General features: G+C 37.2%; 1 protein-coding gene and 1 long non-coding RNA gene across 3 annotated transcripts; both read left to right on the top strand.

Moving 5' to 3' along the window:
• Nucleotides 1-916: 916 nt before the first annotated feature.
• Nucleotides 917-8393, top strand: LOC110782359 (2-oxoglutarate and iron-dependent oxygenase domain-containing protein CP2). Its single transcript, XM_021986494.2, has 9 exons — nucleotides 917-1317; nucleotides 1427-1474; nucleotides 3819-3995; nucleotides 4093-4243; nucleotides 4345-4431; nucleotides 5074-5198; nucleotides 6722-6840; nucleotides 7433-7544; nucleotides 8111-8393. The coding sequence occupies exons 1-9, from the start codon at nucleotides 1018-1020 to the stop codon at nucleotides 8144-8146; spliced, it is 1155 nt and encodes a 384-aa protein (XP_021842186.2). The 5' UTR covers nucleotides 917-1017; the 3' UTR covers nucleotides 8147-8393.
• A 967-nt stretch (nucleotides 8394-9360) lies between these two features.
• Nucleotides 9361-15650, top strand: LOC130469229 (uncharacterized). 2 transcript variants are annotated; one of them, XR_008929633.1, is made up of 4 exons: nucleotides 9361-9644; nucleotides 9741-9857; nucleotides 13642-13721; nucleotides 14924-15650. It is a non-coding gene; the product is annotated as an uncharacterized lncRNA (long non-coding RNA). The 2 variants fall into 2 exon arrangements; XR_008929634.1 differs by lacking the exon at nucleotides 13642-13721 and having other exon boundaries at nucleotides 9362-9644.
• The last annotated feature ends 195 nt before the right edge of the window (nucleotides 15651-15845 follow it).

The following is a 15845-nucleotide window of genomic DNA, read 5'->3' as shown; positions in this document are numbered from 1 at the left end:
AAATATCTCACATACATAAGTCGACTTTCGTGAAGTTTGATCGATAAAGGCAAAGGTAGTTTGACTTTAATAACTAACTAGGGCTCTCTTTGGTTGAGAATCTGATTGAAATTAACTTATTTTTACTTGTGCGTGAATTTTTCTGAATAAAACTTATTTTTGTTGAATTTATCTAATCAAATAAGTTAAAACAAGTTGGAACAAATAGACCTAATTAAGTTAGTTAACATTCACACGGAAGCTTTATTAATTTGTCATTGTGTCCGTGTTGGAGTACAACGGAGTAGGTAACTCTATTTAACTAGAGTAATTTTTTTATCCACGCATGTGGGGTAAAATTTTAGGTAGAAATGATTGTACAATTATGCGAAGCGAAGAATAATAGAAGTATATGCAAAATAAGGTTTTATTTTACTTCAACCATTATCCAATGAAAAAATAAAATTAATTACTTAGGGCTTGTTTTGTAGGCGAGTAATGAGAAGTAAGGTTATACCCTTATAATTTGTAACGAAATTTACTTAGTTATGGACATTAATTTGATAGATAAATATTATCGAATAAACCAATATATTGTCACAAACTTTCATTTTCCTAAATATCTCTTACTACTTAGATATGTCCTTGTTATGTTCAACTAATATTTGCGTAACTGTTGATAATTGTGTTTCTCATATTGAATAAGAATTATTTTTACCGAACTTAAATTATTTTAATTGAATGTAACTCATATTACCGATTTGTTGCTATATTTGTACACATTCCTTACTATTTTTAAAACTTTTTACTCAAATTACAATTATTAAATTATTTATTTTATTAAGACGGAGAGAACATAGCCGAGACATATCTACTTTTTATATTAAAAAATTTCTTTTTTGTATTTTTATTTTTATTTTTCAAATAGAGAAAATCACCTCTCCCACAAAAAACAAAAGAGATACACAAACCCTAACTTGCACCAACGGGAAAGATAGGAGAAGGGGAAAAACTCTTCTCCACCGAACCACCACCACCATGTCCGTCGACGGCGCATTTGATCGGAGGAGAGATCAATCTCAGGCGATTAACGCCGGAAATGGAAACGGAGTTTTGGTTTCGACGGCGATGGCGACAACTTACTGTCTAACATTAAGCCCTAACACAGAGCACAAACCTGACAGCTATGAAGACCTGGCATTAGAGTTCAACCCTCTGCTCTTTAGCTGCCTTGAACGTTACTTACCTCCTTCGATTCTGAGCTCATCGCGTGATTCCAAGGTTCACTTTATGCAGGAGATTTTGCACAAGTATTCACCTGAAGGAGAGAGAATTAGGGTGAGATTTCAACAATTTTGATTAAATTTTCATTCTTTTTCCCAATTGATTCTCGAGATTTTGTTGACTTGATGTGTTTTTTCCGATTTTTGTTTGAATTTCTTAACAGGCTCAGAAGCATAGGGATTATAGGCAAAAAATTATTTCGCATTATCAGGTAATTTATCAGGTTTCGGATTGTTAGGATAGTCTATGATGTTATAGAGTTACCAATTGTGGCATTGCTGTGTTAATGCTGTGAAATAAACTTGGGAAGTTAATGCATGTGTATTCAATAAATGAAATAGTTGGCAAATGATGGAATGTGGGTTTGGTTTTTGGTGGATTGGTTGTATTGTGGCTTTGAATTTGGAAATTGATATTCCTAGGGGGTTTGGTTAAGCAGAAAAGATTGGGATGAAGGTTTTGGAATTGTGGAGACCAGTGAATCTTTAGTGAAGCAAGTATTTGTTGTTATTTTGTGATGTGAACCAGCAAGATTGTAGATTTGTACTCCCTTTACTTAGAAATAGGCTGTATATACCATATTTGGATGTCCAGAAAGATAGTAATGGTTTATAGTTTTATTCTTTTAGTTGCCACTACATAGGATGAGTGATGGGGGAGAGTATGTGAATGATACAACAATTGTAAGTTCTTTTAGTGGAATTTTCGAATTCCTATCATGAGGGGTTCAAACAATGAAGCAAATTGACAACTATGTCAAGAAGAGGGAGTTTTAAGTACACTATGAGGTATTTTTTTTCTTGTAGGGGGGGGTGGGGGGTGGTGGATGGGGAGAAGACGTATCATTGCTATCAATTAGACCTGTCAAACGGGTCGGTCGGGTCGGGTTGTAAAAATTTACTTTCGGGTTCGGGTTGAATCGGGTCGGTCACTTTCGGGTTCGGGTTTACAAATGCTTGTTCAAGACCCAGAACTTTCGGGTTCGGGTCGACCTAACGGGTTGAGAGATTTTAAAACGCGCATTATATTTTCATTAATTTAGGTGAAAAATATACAAAATATTGGCACAAGTTAACAAATTTTCCTACGAAAGTTTATATTTTGTCAAATTCAATCATAAAATGGCGTATAATTCAAATTAAAATCATATTACACAGAACAATAGTAAAAACAACGTGTCTTTTATGCTTAAATTTTCTCATAATCTCATTTATTACTATAAATACAATGATTTTCAATCGGTCAGGTCTAAAACGGGTTCGGTCGGGTTTTGACCCATTCCTTTTCGGGTTGTTCGGGTTCGGATAAAATCGAGTTATGGATCACAAAATCTTGTTCAGGACCCAGTATTTTCGGGTCGGGTTCGGGTCGGTTTTCGGGTCGGGTCGATTTTTGACAGCTCTACTATCAATACATAGGTCGGTAGGTGTTTTTGAATCGTTGCATGGTAGGGTGTAGAATTTTATACAGTAGTAACTCCTTGTTACCTCTTCTTTTGGAGGGTTTAGGGTTTGTATCTTTTTGGAGGGAGGGAAGGTTGTCTAACACTCCTTTTACTCATAAGACACACTGGTGTATTCTTACCTGTCTGGATGGTTTTGTCTGCATGATTTTACATGCGAGAGAAGGGACAAAACATGTGAGTAATTCCTCTTTCTTATTTTATTCTGTCTGCCTCATTTGATATCCACCTTTGGTCTTTATTTTTGATGGTGATGTTGTTTGAGTTTAGTACATAACGGTGTAGTTGAATAGCAAGATAGAAGGGAGAAGAAGGGGAGGGAAAGAGGAGGAAGGGAGAAAGAGAGGAGGGAATGTGAGCTTTATTATCCCTCCAAATCTCTCTAATTTTGGAGGGATGTTGTTTATTAAAGAGGAGGGGAAAATGGATCCCTCCCTCCCTCCCCTGCCCTTCCTTCCCTCAACCTTTTATCCCAAAGAGGGGAGCTTGTTCCCTCCCTTTCCCTTCCCTTCCCTTCCCTTCCTTTGTCTCCATTTCCTCTCATCCAAACTTAGTGTAGAGAAAGCAAAAAGACAACTATGTGGTGTCTCTCATTTATTATATACCCCTCTCCCTTCTCTAGCCAATAATAATACAGAGTATCTGGTTTTGTGAAGTTAGGTTACTTGACCCGTGTGGAATAGAGCATGTGAAGGTCTATGTCAAACCAACGTATCAAATAGATGTTGGTTGTTTGTAGTACTTTGTATTTTATTTAAAGGAGGTAGGAATACTACAGAGGATTGGTATGATTTTAAGTCAGAAGAAGAGGGGGTTCTGTTATTTATTTATACTGATGTTTCTGCTCATCCATATTGATTCAAATTTCCCCTTCAACTGTCCGTCTGTCCCTTTTCTGTTCTTATCTTCATTAGCTTTGCGATTCTTTTTGTATTGCTGAATTCTTATGACGCCATCCTGCTTTGAACTTTTGATGTCCGCTGATGTATTTTCACTATTATCCTGTGGATACCACACCTTGAGAGTTTGATGGGGTGACCTTTCTGCTCCTAATTTAGAGTTATTGTAACATAGTCTTGCCTTCTTTCTGCAGCCACTTAACAAGGAGCTGTACAGCATGCATGCCACAGCTTTCTTTCTCCCTGGGTTTATTAAAGCAATTCACGAGAATACTGAGGAAAGTTTTAGAAGCATAATGTCTGAGCCTGCACCTGGGATATTTACTTTTGAGATACTACAGCCTGATTTCTGCGAGGCGTTGGTTAAGGAGGTATATCTGCAGGATTATGTATTAGTATTTGTTTGTCTTGTTACTCTCAGTTTCATTTGCCTTTTCCTGTCTTACTTTCTAGATATCTCTTGCCTAGGTAGAAAATATTGAAAAGTGGGTTTGTGACACAAAATGCAAAATCATGCGTCCAAATACAATGAATAGATATGGTGCTGTTCTGGATGACTTTGGCATGGAAGCTATGCTTGAGAAACTAATGGAGGATTTTGTGCGTCCCATGTCAAAAGGTAATGCATATCTTTCTCATCTAAGTGTTTCATGAATATTCAGATGCCTAGGTATAGAAGCATGTTTAAGGATACTAATGTGTGGTTTGACCTGTCTACAGTTTTCTACCCTGAAGTTGGTGGATCTACTCTAGATTCTCATCATGGATTTGTTGTCTTATACGGAATTGATAAGGATGTCGACTTAGGTGAGCGTACATTTGAAAGTTGAAACATGTATTCAGCTTGCTTCTGGCACTTGTAATATCTTTTTAACTTCTATTGTTTAAGGGCCTGATGTTTTCTTTATAGCCTTCTTACAAGGTTGATGTCCCCTTAAAGTCCTTTAATAGAATTCTTCTGTACATTTTGGGGACGGGGACTCTTTTTCTACTAGAAGGTTTGTGAGGTTCCTTTTCTGATAAATACTACTCCCTCCGTATTTATTTAAGAGATACACTTGGCCGGGCACGGGTATTAAGAAAAAGAATTGAATGAATAAAGTAATAAAATAAGTGGGGTTGAGTAGATATTTTAATAAGAAAAATAAGTGGGGACCATGTCATTTTAGGGAGTGGGGGGTGGGGGTGGGATGTAGATATATTATTTAATTAGATGGTGGGGTTGATAAGTTACTAAAAATGGCAAGTGTATCTCTTAAATAAATACGGCCGGAAAAGGCAAGTGTATCCCTTAAATAAATACAGAGGGAGTACTCCGTAGTAAAATAAAAAATAACTAGTTTCAAGAGGAAAGTTTGGCTGTTGAGTCAATTTATTATGGATTTACTTTATCTGTTGCTTAGGTGCCTTACAGTAATTTTATGTAATTTTAGCTGCTTTGATTCACAGGTTTTCATGTGGATGATGCTGAAGTCACTTTGAATATATGCTTAGGCCAGAAATTTTCCGGTGGAGAATTGTTCTTTCGAGGTGTTAGATGCGAGAAACATGTTAATACAGAAACACAAGCCGAGGTACTTGCCATCTGAGCTTGTTTTATTTTTCATTTTTTAAATTGTGTTTCCTCTCCATGTTTGATGCTGTAAAATGTTTGTCCTTGTAACCTTGTCACTGTAATATTATATGTAGTAGTGTAACATGCATTAGATATTTGGTTGCTTGTTGATAGCAACAAATGCACTTCACAGGCTGCAGCAGCAGCAGCATAAATAAAACATATGAAGGCTTTTATCCATTTAAGAGGCCAACACCAACAGGATGGTCTATGTTTTTCCGGAGGTACTATTGTGGAAAAGTGTGAGTTTGTAGAATCTTACCTTGTATATGTATGTTTCAAATGGAATACTTACAAAGTAGTGGGGGCTGGCTGGATATATTAGACACTTTGGCTGATGAGCTTATTTGTTTGCAAATCATGTTGCAATGTGAACTTTTGACCTTTTTTTTGATTGGCAGTCCCTTGTAGTACTTTAGAACTAGTATGTTACTCCGTATCTCTTGTAAAATTTTCTGAAATTATCTCTGTGTCAAACCTAGTTGAACACCAAGCTGGAGATGAAAATTTCTTCAGCAATAGTAATGTATGCTGGAATTGGGCATGAAAATGAAAAGCCAAACGTGAAATCTCAAGGAGAGTGAATGAAAAGCTAACTGAATCTCTAATTTGAACTTTGCAACTCCACTTTGATACCATTGCTGTTGCTCTCTTTCTGCATGCAGTTGCTGCACTTCATCTATTGTACTTGCACAGCTGCAGTTTCGTTGTCCATAATATATCTCTCTCTTCACCAAGAAAGCTTGATTTCTACGGGCTAGTAAACATTGACTCTAAGATGTCTTTCAAACTGGTTTACAATCTTACAGCTTCCAGTTACTTAGGCCCTGTTCCCCTCAGCTTATTTTAAAAGTTTTTTTTCAGCAAAATAAGCTTAAGCTCAGCAAAAATAAGTTCATTAAGAATAAGATAGGCAAAAGCAAGTTTAGTTCAGCAAATATAAGTTAAGTTGAGCAAATTAGCAAAGTTCAAACAAAGTTCAGCAGGGGAACAGAGAGCTGCAAACCAGGCATTACGATTCTTTTAATGATTTAGCTCGTAAAGCTACAGAGAGCCCAGAGACGGATGTTTACACCAATCTAAATGATGGAGCAGCATGTGGGTGAAAAGGAGGGAGCAAATAAGTGCAGTTTCTGTTTTTTTGTTGTTGTTGTAGTTGTTGATAGGTTGCTCTTGAAGGCAGTTTAATCAATCGTTAATGGAAATTGTGTTTGGATCATAGATGAAATAGTTATTTCAGATACTTCAGCACTTTCGGTTTTCTTGCAACTTTGCATTTGAACATGTAGCAAGTTTTGCAATTTCTAATAATATACATTTAACATTTCTTCTGGATTTGTATTTCTGAAAGTGTTGCACTCCTCTTAACATGTTAAGAATATTCTTAGGTTATATTGAATTGTGTTTTAGCTTTCCCTCAAATTTTCACGTGGTACAATGGGTGGAACTTTCTAATTTAGATTTTCTCTCTGGTTGGTTCAGGAAATTTTAGATTACTCCCATGTTCCTGGACGTGCTGTTCTTCATCGTGGTCGCCATCGCCATGGAGCTCGGGCTACTACTGATGGGAAGAGGATCAACTTGATTTTATGGTGCAGAAGGTATCTCAGATGCTTAGACATTGATTTGAATATTGCTGGATCTTATAAAGTGGACGTCTTTTTAATACACTTAACTTTAACTATCCCTTGCTTATCACAAAAAAATGAGTTATTTCCTATTTTATTTTATTAATTTGGCGCTCAAGTTTCCTGTCACCTATTTTAGCCGATGATGTTAATGTACGCTCGAAGTAATCTGCATATTTTAATACTCATTGCTGGACTAGGGATGGTACTCCTGATGACTTCATTGTCTACGGACCATGGTTGCCTTTGCCTACGTATGCTTGTATAGGCTCTAGCTAGTAACATGTTAATATGTCATCCATTGATAACTTGTGTACATTCCTCAAGTTTGATGTGGTACCTAATTTCTGAAAGATGACTGCAGTAAATGTTTGATACGTAGTATAATTGCAAGTGAAGATTAGTAGATTACATTACTACAGGGTTGATTTCTATATGAACTTCCTTGCAGGTCATTGGTTATACCTGTGTACTTCCACTGATTTTATCCGTTGTTTATCAAGGAAATTAGCAGTACTATCCATTTTGACCAAGATGGACTGACCATTTTATTTTGCTTATGCAGTTCTGTCTTCCGAGAGCTGAGGAAATATCAGAAGGATTTCTCTAGCTGGTGTGGCGAGTGTCAACGGGAAAAGAAAGAAAGGCAGCAGGCATCAATTTCTGCAACCAAAGAGGTAAAATAACTGCCACACAAGTACCTTTTTTCCGTTCTCTTTGCAAGCTGATGTTGTGCACTTGTGCTGTGTAGTGCCCAGTCCTTGTTATAAGTGTAATACAAGGCATGCACGTGTTTTGCGATTTTCTTTTGACAACTATCAACTTTAAAATACAAGTATATTGAAATATTATACCATTTGATTCATCTAAAACTTGTTTCGTAATGAATTTTGCTTATATAAGTAATTTTGGGTACGGGTCAAGTTCGGATTAGATAATTATCAGGTCGGTTAAAATTCAGATCGGGATCAATTCACTCTTGCACACGGGTTAAGACCGGGCTCAATAACTATCAGGTCTAGTCAAGCTTTTAACTTTAATCATTGATTAACTTTAGGATATTTTGATATTTACCACCTTTTAACTTTTAGGTTTTTGTATTTACCACCTTATAAAATGTAATTTTATATTTACCACCTTAATTTTATGAAAATGTTTGTATTCACTACTTTTAAAGGATTCCATCCAATCTTCCGTACCTGTGGGCTAATGCCTTATCATATGACACACCATGTTGTTGCAGGAATTGTTGAAGAAGGAAGGGGAATTGACATCTTGAGCCGCTTGTATGATTCTATGACCACCTTGTAAAAAGTGGAGGTCATCCCTAATTGTCGATATTTAGCAGTATGATTTTGGGGCCGAATATTGTAAATCCGTGTCTTATTAATTCTTATATGTAATGTGTTATGTTAGTAGCCATACACTTCATATAGGCTAACTCGGAATACTTCAGTCTTCCTCCAGTGTGTATTTGCAGGTGTTATTTTTCGTAATGTGAGAGGAGCATTATGTCCTTTTTTGCATCAGATGCTTCCTCCTCTTTCCAGTTTCAAATATAGTCATTGGTTAGTAAAATTAATTTTGTACTAATATAATGGTCAGATTATAGAAATATAGTCACCAGGGAAATATAATTTACAAATGGGGGATTCGAACTTGAGATTTATCGTACGCGGATCCTTCACCTGGGCACTCTGTCTGTGATGTTATTCATTGGTTGATATTTTCCATATAATATGAACTAGTAACAGGTTACACCTTAAATCAATATTTTCTATTTTTTGTGTGGTCTTTTCCGAAATTATCATAATCGAACAAAAGTTCAATAGAAGTGCTTAGGCACGCGATTCTTGCGTGATATTTTGAGACTATTTCCACGTGAACTTCATCATTTTTCTCTAAAAGTATTTTCTGCCAAACCAATCGGGGCCTAATAGTATACAGAGTGATCCGCAGTCCCCTCTAAGCCACTAGCCACACATATTTCACATTTTCCTCGTTTCTGAATACATGTATGATGTATCATTTAACTTTTTTATAAAATTCACTCAACCAACTAATTAGTAAAGCACTTTTAATTTATGGAGCAAACAATTAGAGACGAAAGGGGTATTACAAGGTCATTATAGTTCATATTTATACCAATTGAGGTTCGCATGAGCGGTTAAGGGCCTCTTGCTTCTTAACTAAGGTATCGGTTTCGAGCCTTGGGAATGGAAAAAATCTCAACTGGGAGGGATGCTGCCAATCGAGGTACCCATTCAAACTCCCGCGGAAGATTAGTCCACTCGCCCCGAAGGCGGTGGGAACTCCTCATAGTAGAACCAAAAAAATTATGGTGGGGCTATCAAATCGGGTCATCTATCGGGTATGGATCTAGAAAACAATCCTTCTTGTGCCCACATGGCCAATAGTACAAGCCGGCCCAATCCCACATATTGGGCCGCAACCGCCAGTTTGGTAATTGTTTATTCCCCAACAAAATTACCAAATTAAAATCACGCTTTACCTAAATAACGGAAATGATGAGAAGGGGAAAGAGGAGTTGCGGTGGTGCCGACTGTTACGGTGGTGCTGACGGTTGAGAGCAGTTATTAAGCGGTGGCAGTAGATGGTCATTGGTCAAGCAGTGGAAATCGGAGGACCTTTAAGTTGGTTTTTCTGATTGAAGGTTGATTACACGTAATTTTGCACATCTTTTGATTGGCGTCATACGGTGGTTGTTATGGTGGTCGCAGTCGTAATTTCGAAGGCGAACATCTTCTTATCCCCTTGTAAGATCTCCAATTTACAGACTGGTTGTTTCCAATTCAACAGATTATTTTTTTATTTTTGTTTAATTGATAGATTTTTTTTGTTTGTTATTGAAGGCTGGTCACATGTAATTTAGGGCATCTTCAATTGGCGTCAGACGGTGGTTGTTGTGGTGGCTACGGTTTCGGAAATCGGAGGCGCAAATTTGAAGTCGAATATCTTCGTATTCCCTGGTAAGATCACCAATTTACTATTTTTTTGTTGTTGTTAAAATTGCATTTCCTTGTAATTGATAGTTATTTGGGAATTGAACAAAAAGGGAACTCTAACAAAGTCTTGATAATTCCTTTTTTGGTGTTTTACAAGAATTGCTTCTTGATTTGTAAAGTGTTGATGAACTTTAATTTTTTCTTAGATGTTTGCTCATCAAGTTGTTGTTCATGATGTTTGATAAATCTACCTCCTTAGTAGGTGGGTAAAGCATTACTTTAAATATTAGTACAAAAATAGATGTGAAACTGGTGATTAAGAAGTTGGTTATGCATATACCATCTACAGAAAAACACAAATGCTAAATCGAATAGATGCACAATGATAACTGGATAACTGAAGATGAGCTTAAACAAACAAACATTCCATAATAAACATGAAGACTGAAAAGTAAAATAGAAGACAGCTATACGACCAGTTCACGAAAATAAGCAAGTTTATCTTTGATTTGAGCCTAGCGTCTCTGCCTCTGTTGTTGTCTGCTTCTTCTCCTTCTTCTTTGCATTGCATTATCTTCCTTACCCAGGATTTTCATGACCACTCTGTGAAGATGTCTGCAATACCATTCCCTATATCTCTTGATGTAAAGAATAGGCCCTACAAAGATGGCGATCCCCACCGGAAACCCGACCTCAGCACCCCTTAGCATCCATTCTATGATATCGCTCTTTGAACTCCTATTTGATCCTTGTGAAGAGGTTGTTAGATTTGCTTCTGGGTTATGTTCTGTCAATGGTGGGCCGTACAGTCCTCGGTTGCCTTCGTATGAAGATGCGTTGAATAATTGAAGCTGGGAGCCTGTAGGGATCTTTCCTGACAGCTTATTGAAGGATAAGTTCAAGTATTCGAGGAAATTCAAGTTTGCAAGTTGGGCAGGAATCCTACCACTGAAGGCATTACAAGAGAGATCCAATGATTCAACCTGAGTCAGATTCCCGAAGGATGATGGAATATGGCCCAAGAAGGAGTTGTGAGAGAGGTTAAGTACTACAAGAGCATGCAGATTTCCTAACTCTTTTGGTAGTTTCCCTTGAAAAGCATTGTTGGAGAAGTCAATGACAGTGTAGATTGCTAGGTTGTTTTGTATCTTATAGGTATTTCCTTTTAAGGTGAGTGAAAGAGAATTTTGATAGTAGCCACCAGCAAACGTCATAAATCTTCGCATAGCTCTTAATGTAGATTGCTCTGTAGTTGTTCCCGTCATCATCGGTTTCCATTTGAAAAGAGTTTGCGATCTGAGTTCACCATTGAAGTGATTGAAAGCTAGGTCTACTATGTGAAGCTGTGGCCAATTTGAGTAGTTCTCTGGGCAGACAATGGTTCCATGGAGCTTGTTGGATCTAAGGACGAGAAATTGCAAGTAGGACAAGTTTTTCAAGTGACAAGGGAAGGTATCATTCAATTGATTATTCCCTAGATCTAATACCTTTAAATCTGTGCAGTAGGCAAGTGTTTGTGGAATTCTTCCTTGCAGAAAATTCTCATTCAAGTCAAGAGTTTGTAAGCTGCAACCTGTTGGGAACTCATCAGGGGGGGAGAACTTATCAGGGATACCACCAACTAATCTGTTTCCTCTCAAATTCAATACGCTGAGTTTAGTCATGGCAGTAAGACAATCTGGGATTCTGCCACCCAAAAAATTGTGTTGAAGATCAAGAAGCTCTAGACCTCTGATATTGCATAGTGATGTAAGGATACTCCCATATAAGTTATTTCTTGCAAACAACAGATATGAACCGTATGATAGATAGTTTCCAATGTCAATGGAAGTGAAATTATTATCGGAACAATCCAACAAGTTGAAGTTGGATGTAATTGGAAAGTTCCCTTGAAGATGGTTGGAATGGAGGTCTATTGACATGGATATATTTGAGATTGTCAAAGGTGGTTCTAGTTCCACCAAGTGGTTGGACGAAAGGTTCAATCGGTCAATTCCCCATATCCAGCTGGGCAATGTGCCTGTGATATGATTCATTGAAAGGTCAAGAGATCGTAACAATGTTTGATTTTTTATAAATTCAGGGATGGTGAGCAAGTTGCAAGAAGCCAGAGATAGGGTCTCTAGCTTAGGAAAAGGTGAGTTTACACCGCAACCATGTGTATCAATTGTCAAGCGATTGAATGAAAGACTAATGTGCGACAGATTCTTGAAGCTGAGCAGAATCTCGGCCAGCTTTAGCGTGCCATTGAGCTTATTTGTAGAAAGATCTAGAATCTGAAGATTTGTTAATTGGAAAAGGGACTTCGGCACCGGTCCTTCAAATTGGTGGTTGGACAGATCCAGACTCTCAAGAAGGGTTAGACTTCCTAGTGAGGATGGGATGCTTCCATGGAACTGACAACCTTTAATATCAATAGAACGAAGCTTCTTCAGGTTGCCTATGGAACTTGGCATGGTTGTAGAGAAGTTTGTACCTCCAAGGAGTAAGACCTCAAGAGACCCATTCATATGAAATTCTGGCAAAGTCCCTTGTAACTTATTATTGAAAGACAAGTCAAGGGATGTAAGTGTGGGTACCTGTAAAATTTTCTCAGGAAATGCTCCAATTAGGTCACAATAAGTTAGTGATAGCTCCGTCAAGTTTGTCAACCCGGCTAAAGATTCTGGTACTCCACCACCCAGGTTATCGTTATTATTCAGATCAATCACGGAAAGATGCTGAAGATTTGAAAGGGATTTATGAATTCCACCCCTCAAGTCACATCCATTCATGCTCAAGACTTGGAGGTGGGGGAGCGACGATGCTAAAGCCTGGCTCCATTTATCCCCCATGGCTGAATTGTTGACATAATCAAGATAGAGTTCCCTGATATTAGTAAGGTTTCTAATGATTGTTGCCAAATTTGGCTTCTCCATGTATAATCTATAACAACCGGAAATATCAAGGACATTCAATTTGACAAGCTGTGATATTTCAATTGGTACCTGTCCGCTGAATTTTGTATTGGACAAGTTGAGGTACGTCAGGCTAGACAGTTTGCCGATCGCTGATGGTATCTCACCCTCCCTAAAGTAGTTGTTCGCCAAACTCAACCTCTGGAGGAACTGAAGACGAAATAAGCTGCTTGAGTTGTCGATGCCGCCACCGGCCACGGTGACGGGGACAATCCCGGTGATGCTGCTGGTCGTGGCGCCGATCGTCATATCTTTGTAGCTCAAATCCAGGCCAATGACTCGACCGGAGTTGTCGCATGTGACACCGCTCCAGTGGCAACATTCTATGCTTTGGTTCCACCCTTGAAGCTTGTCTAATGCATTATATGAAAATATAAGGTTGTTTTTCAATTGGACAAGTAAAAGCTTTTGATGATCGAGACATTGACAAGAAACAAAATGCGTATAGAGGCAGGTGTATAGCCATAAAAAAATGAAGAGAGAAGGCCATGATGAGCTAATGAATGGGATTTTCTTCATTTCAAGAAGGGCTGAACAATGTGTTTGGAAATAAGAACGATGTGTTTGGATGTCTGCTGAGAATTAGCCGTGAAAAACTTATAATTTGTAGTCCTGTAACTCAGGTTCTTGATTATAGAATTCTGACCACTAAAGCAGTATAGTGGGGTTATACCATTTTACTTAGCTTTTGTGACCTTTTAAAATTTGATAGTTTAAATAAATCCAAACCCCATAAGAATTGATTAATAGCTGTATTATTTAATTAGTTTTTGATAAACTAATACTAATTGTCACGATGAACTTGCTAGTTTTAACTTGTTTATGTGTGGTCTCACATTTCATGTTTGGAGTGCGGAGTGCCCCACCTAGTGTTTTGGGCTAGAAGGAGGCCTCCTTCGCCGCCATCCGGCCGGTTCGTGACACATGCACGGTATGTCTTTTTGGGCCATGTTATGAACGAGAGATCAGTTTTATATGATTGTTCACTTACGTAGCTCATTCCACAAAGTTTGAAACATTTTGAAACTGTCACATGATTTTCGAAGTGTCGATCGCTTGCTTTACGTCCTCCGTTAAATTGCTAAACGATTTTCATTTTTCCGTTACAGTTTGTTTCGGTTTTAGAAAAGCTCTTGGTTGTGGATTTGAAACGCAGAAAAATTCCTGCTCCTCTTCCACTCTTTTCTGGTCCTCTTTAGTATTGAGCATTGTTACAAGTTTTTGATTTGCCCTATTCGAGTGCACATTAGGGGAAATCGTTGTGTTAATTCTCGGTGGGCAACGTAACATCTGATTGCACCATAGCCGAGACGCATTTTATTTCTAAGATAGTGCTTCCAAGTTCTATACACATCACAGCTTCAAATACGTTAAACAATTCTGCCTACATTCTTAATATATTTTATTTGTAGTGGTACTTTCCATAAAGGCACAAAGTTAGTTGTTGCTATTACTCTTTGTTAGTATAATTAGCGGTCAAGTCGTCGTTTTAGTCATTGGTTAGGTTTCCTCTTTTTATTTGTTTATTTCATATTCTCTTCTGTATGCTTATCTAATCATCTTTCTGAATGTCTTGGTCTAAAAAGAATCATGGTAAGATTTTATATGTGAATATTTTATCTGATATCAGTGGCTTGAACAAGAATACAGGGTATACTTTCGCTGAGATTTCCCTGAGTATTGACTGATTCGCTGACTTGGAAGTTGCTAATAAGCACCCCGGGTCAACCTGCTAGACATGCTGTCAGACCCCTAAAATTCTCCATTTAACATTATAACTAGTAATACTGAACAAAGAATTTCAATTCTAGTAATGGCAAATTTAAGCTAGTTTGTCTAAAGTCTCGACCTGATAGTAGTGTTGTTCTAAGCGTTGGACTTTTGGAGTACCAGAATGCAATTTTATGAATTGGTTCATGTTATACGCCCATTTAGACTAGTCTTGTTATTAAGATGTTTTCTGATTGTTTTTTTTAATGCACCACTAATGTATGCTGTTGTAGTGTTGTACATTAAAATGTTTTTACTTTGTCAATGATAGTTTTTAAGCTTAAAATTGTGAAGTAATGGCATGTCATTATATTGTTAGAGTTATATAAGGGCATATATTTGAAATATATATTGATCTTGCAGAACCTGGTGGCTGGAATGGTATGGAAGTCATTATTAGAAAACTGAAAACTGTAAGTTCATACAATTTCGGCAAGATAACCGGAATTTTAATGGAGAATTCCAAGGTAACCCGGATTTTGATGACTTGCATAAGTTTTGGACAGTACCTCACACCATTTGGTAACTTGATGATTCTTATAACAGTCTTACTGCCTTACTGGCATTATATTGTCGGAGTCGTATTTATTCTTTATTTTTCAAGCTATTGCTATTAATCTTTGTTAGTTTAATTAGCAATTCAAGTAACCATTTTAGTCATAGGTTTGAATTCTTCATTTATTTGTTTGTTTTATATCTTTTCTATATGATCTCCTACTCATCCTTCTGAATGTCTTGGTTGAAAAAGAATAACAGGAATTCAGGCTATATTTCTGATGTTGTCTGTGGCCAAATTGAATGCAGAATGCAGTTGTTGGAATGAAATGATAGTAGCTAGATTGTTTGAATTGGTGTGGGGTTGGAGGCTGGTTGAGATTTCTGGTCGGGTTCGGGTTGGTTTTCGAGTCTGGTCGATTTTTGACAGGTCTAACTGTCACTTATAAGTTATAACAGACTGTATGTTGTTGAAATTTCGGACTCCAAGAGGTAGTAATGAATTTTCTGAATATTGTGACTATTGCAAAATGTACTTGATTTAAGCATTGGTTAGAGTATTGTATTGGAAGGATTTATACTAATGAATTTGAAATTATTTTAAGTGTTGAAAAAATTGAAATGAATAATATCAAATTTTACCTATTAACTCAATTTTATTGTACGAATCACATCGATTGATTGTCCTTTACTAGTTAAAATATAGAAGATTGCAAAAATCCGAGGAACATGTCTTTAATTAGTATTTCTTTGAAAACTTACCTAAGATTTCTAAGAGCAACAAAATCCC

The sequence above is a fragment of the Spinacia oleracea genome, chromosome 3 (assembly GCF_020520425.1).
Source record: "Spinacia oleracea cultivar Varoflay chromosome 3, BTI_SOV_V1, whole genome shotgun sequence".
Classification (NCBI taxonomy): domain Eukaryota; kingdom Viridiplantae; phylum Streptophyta; class Magnoliopsida; order Caryophyllales; family Amaranthaceae; genus Spinacia; species Spinacia oleracea.
Note: the sequence above shows the minus strand (reverse complement) of the source record. Positions and strands in the feature narration are given on the sequence as shown.

Bases quoted from the DNA above. Each gene is read 5' to 3' on its own strand.
- LOC110782359 (XM_021986494.2), top strand. From the start codon at position 1,018: ATGTCCGTCGACGGCGCATTTGATCGGAGGAGAGATCAATCTCAGGCG. The intron at 1,318-1,426 runs GTGAGATTTCAA...ATTTCTTAACAG, and splicing joins CTGAAGGAGAGAGAATTAGG to GCTCAGAAGCATAGGGATTA. The intron at 6,841-7,432 runs GTATCTCAGATG...TTGCTTATGCAG, and splicing joins TTGATTTTATGGTGCAGAAG to TTCTGTCTTCCGAGAGCTGA.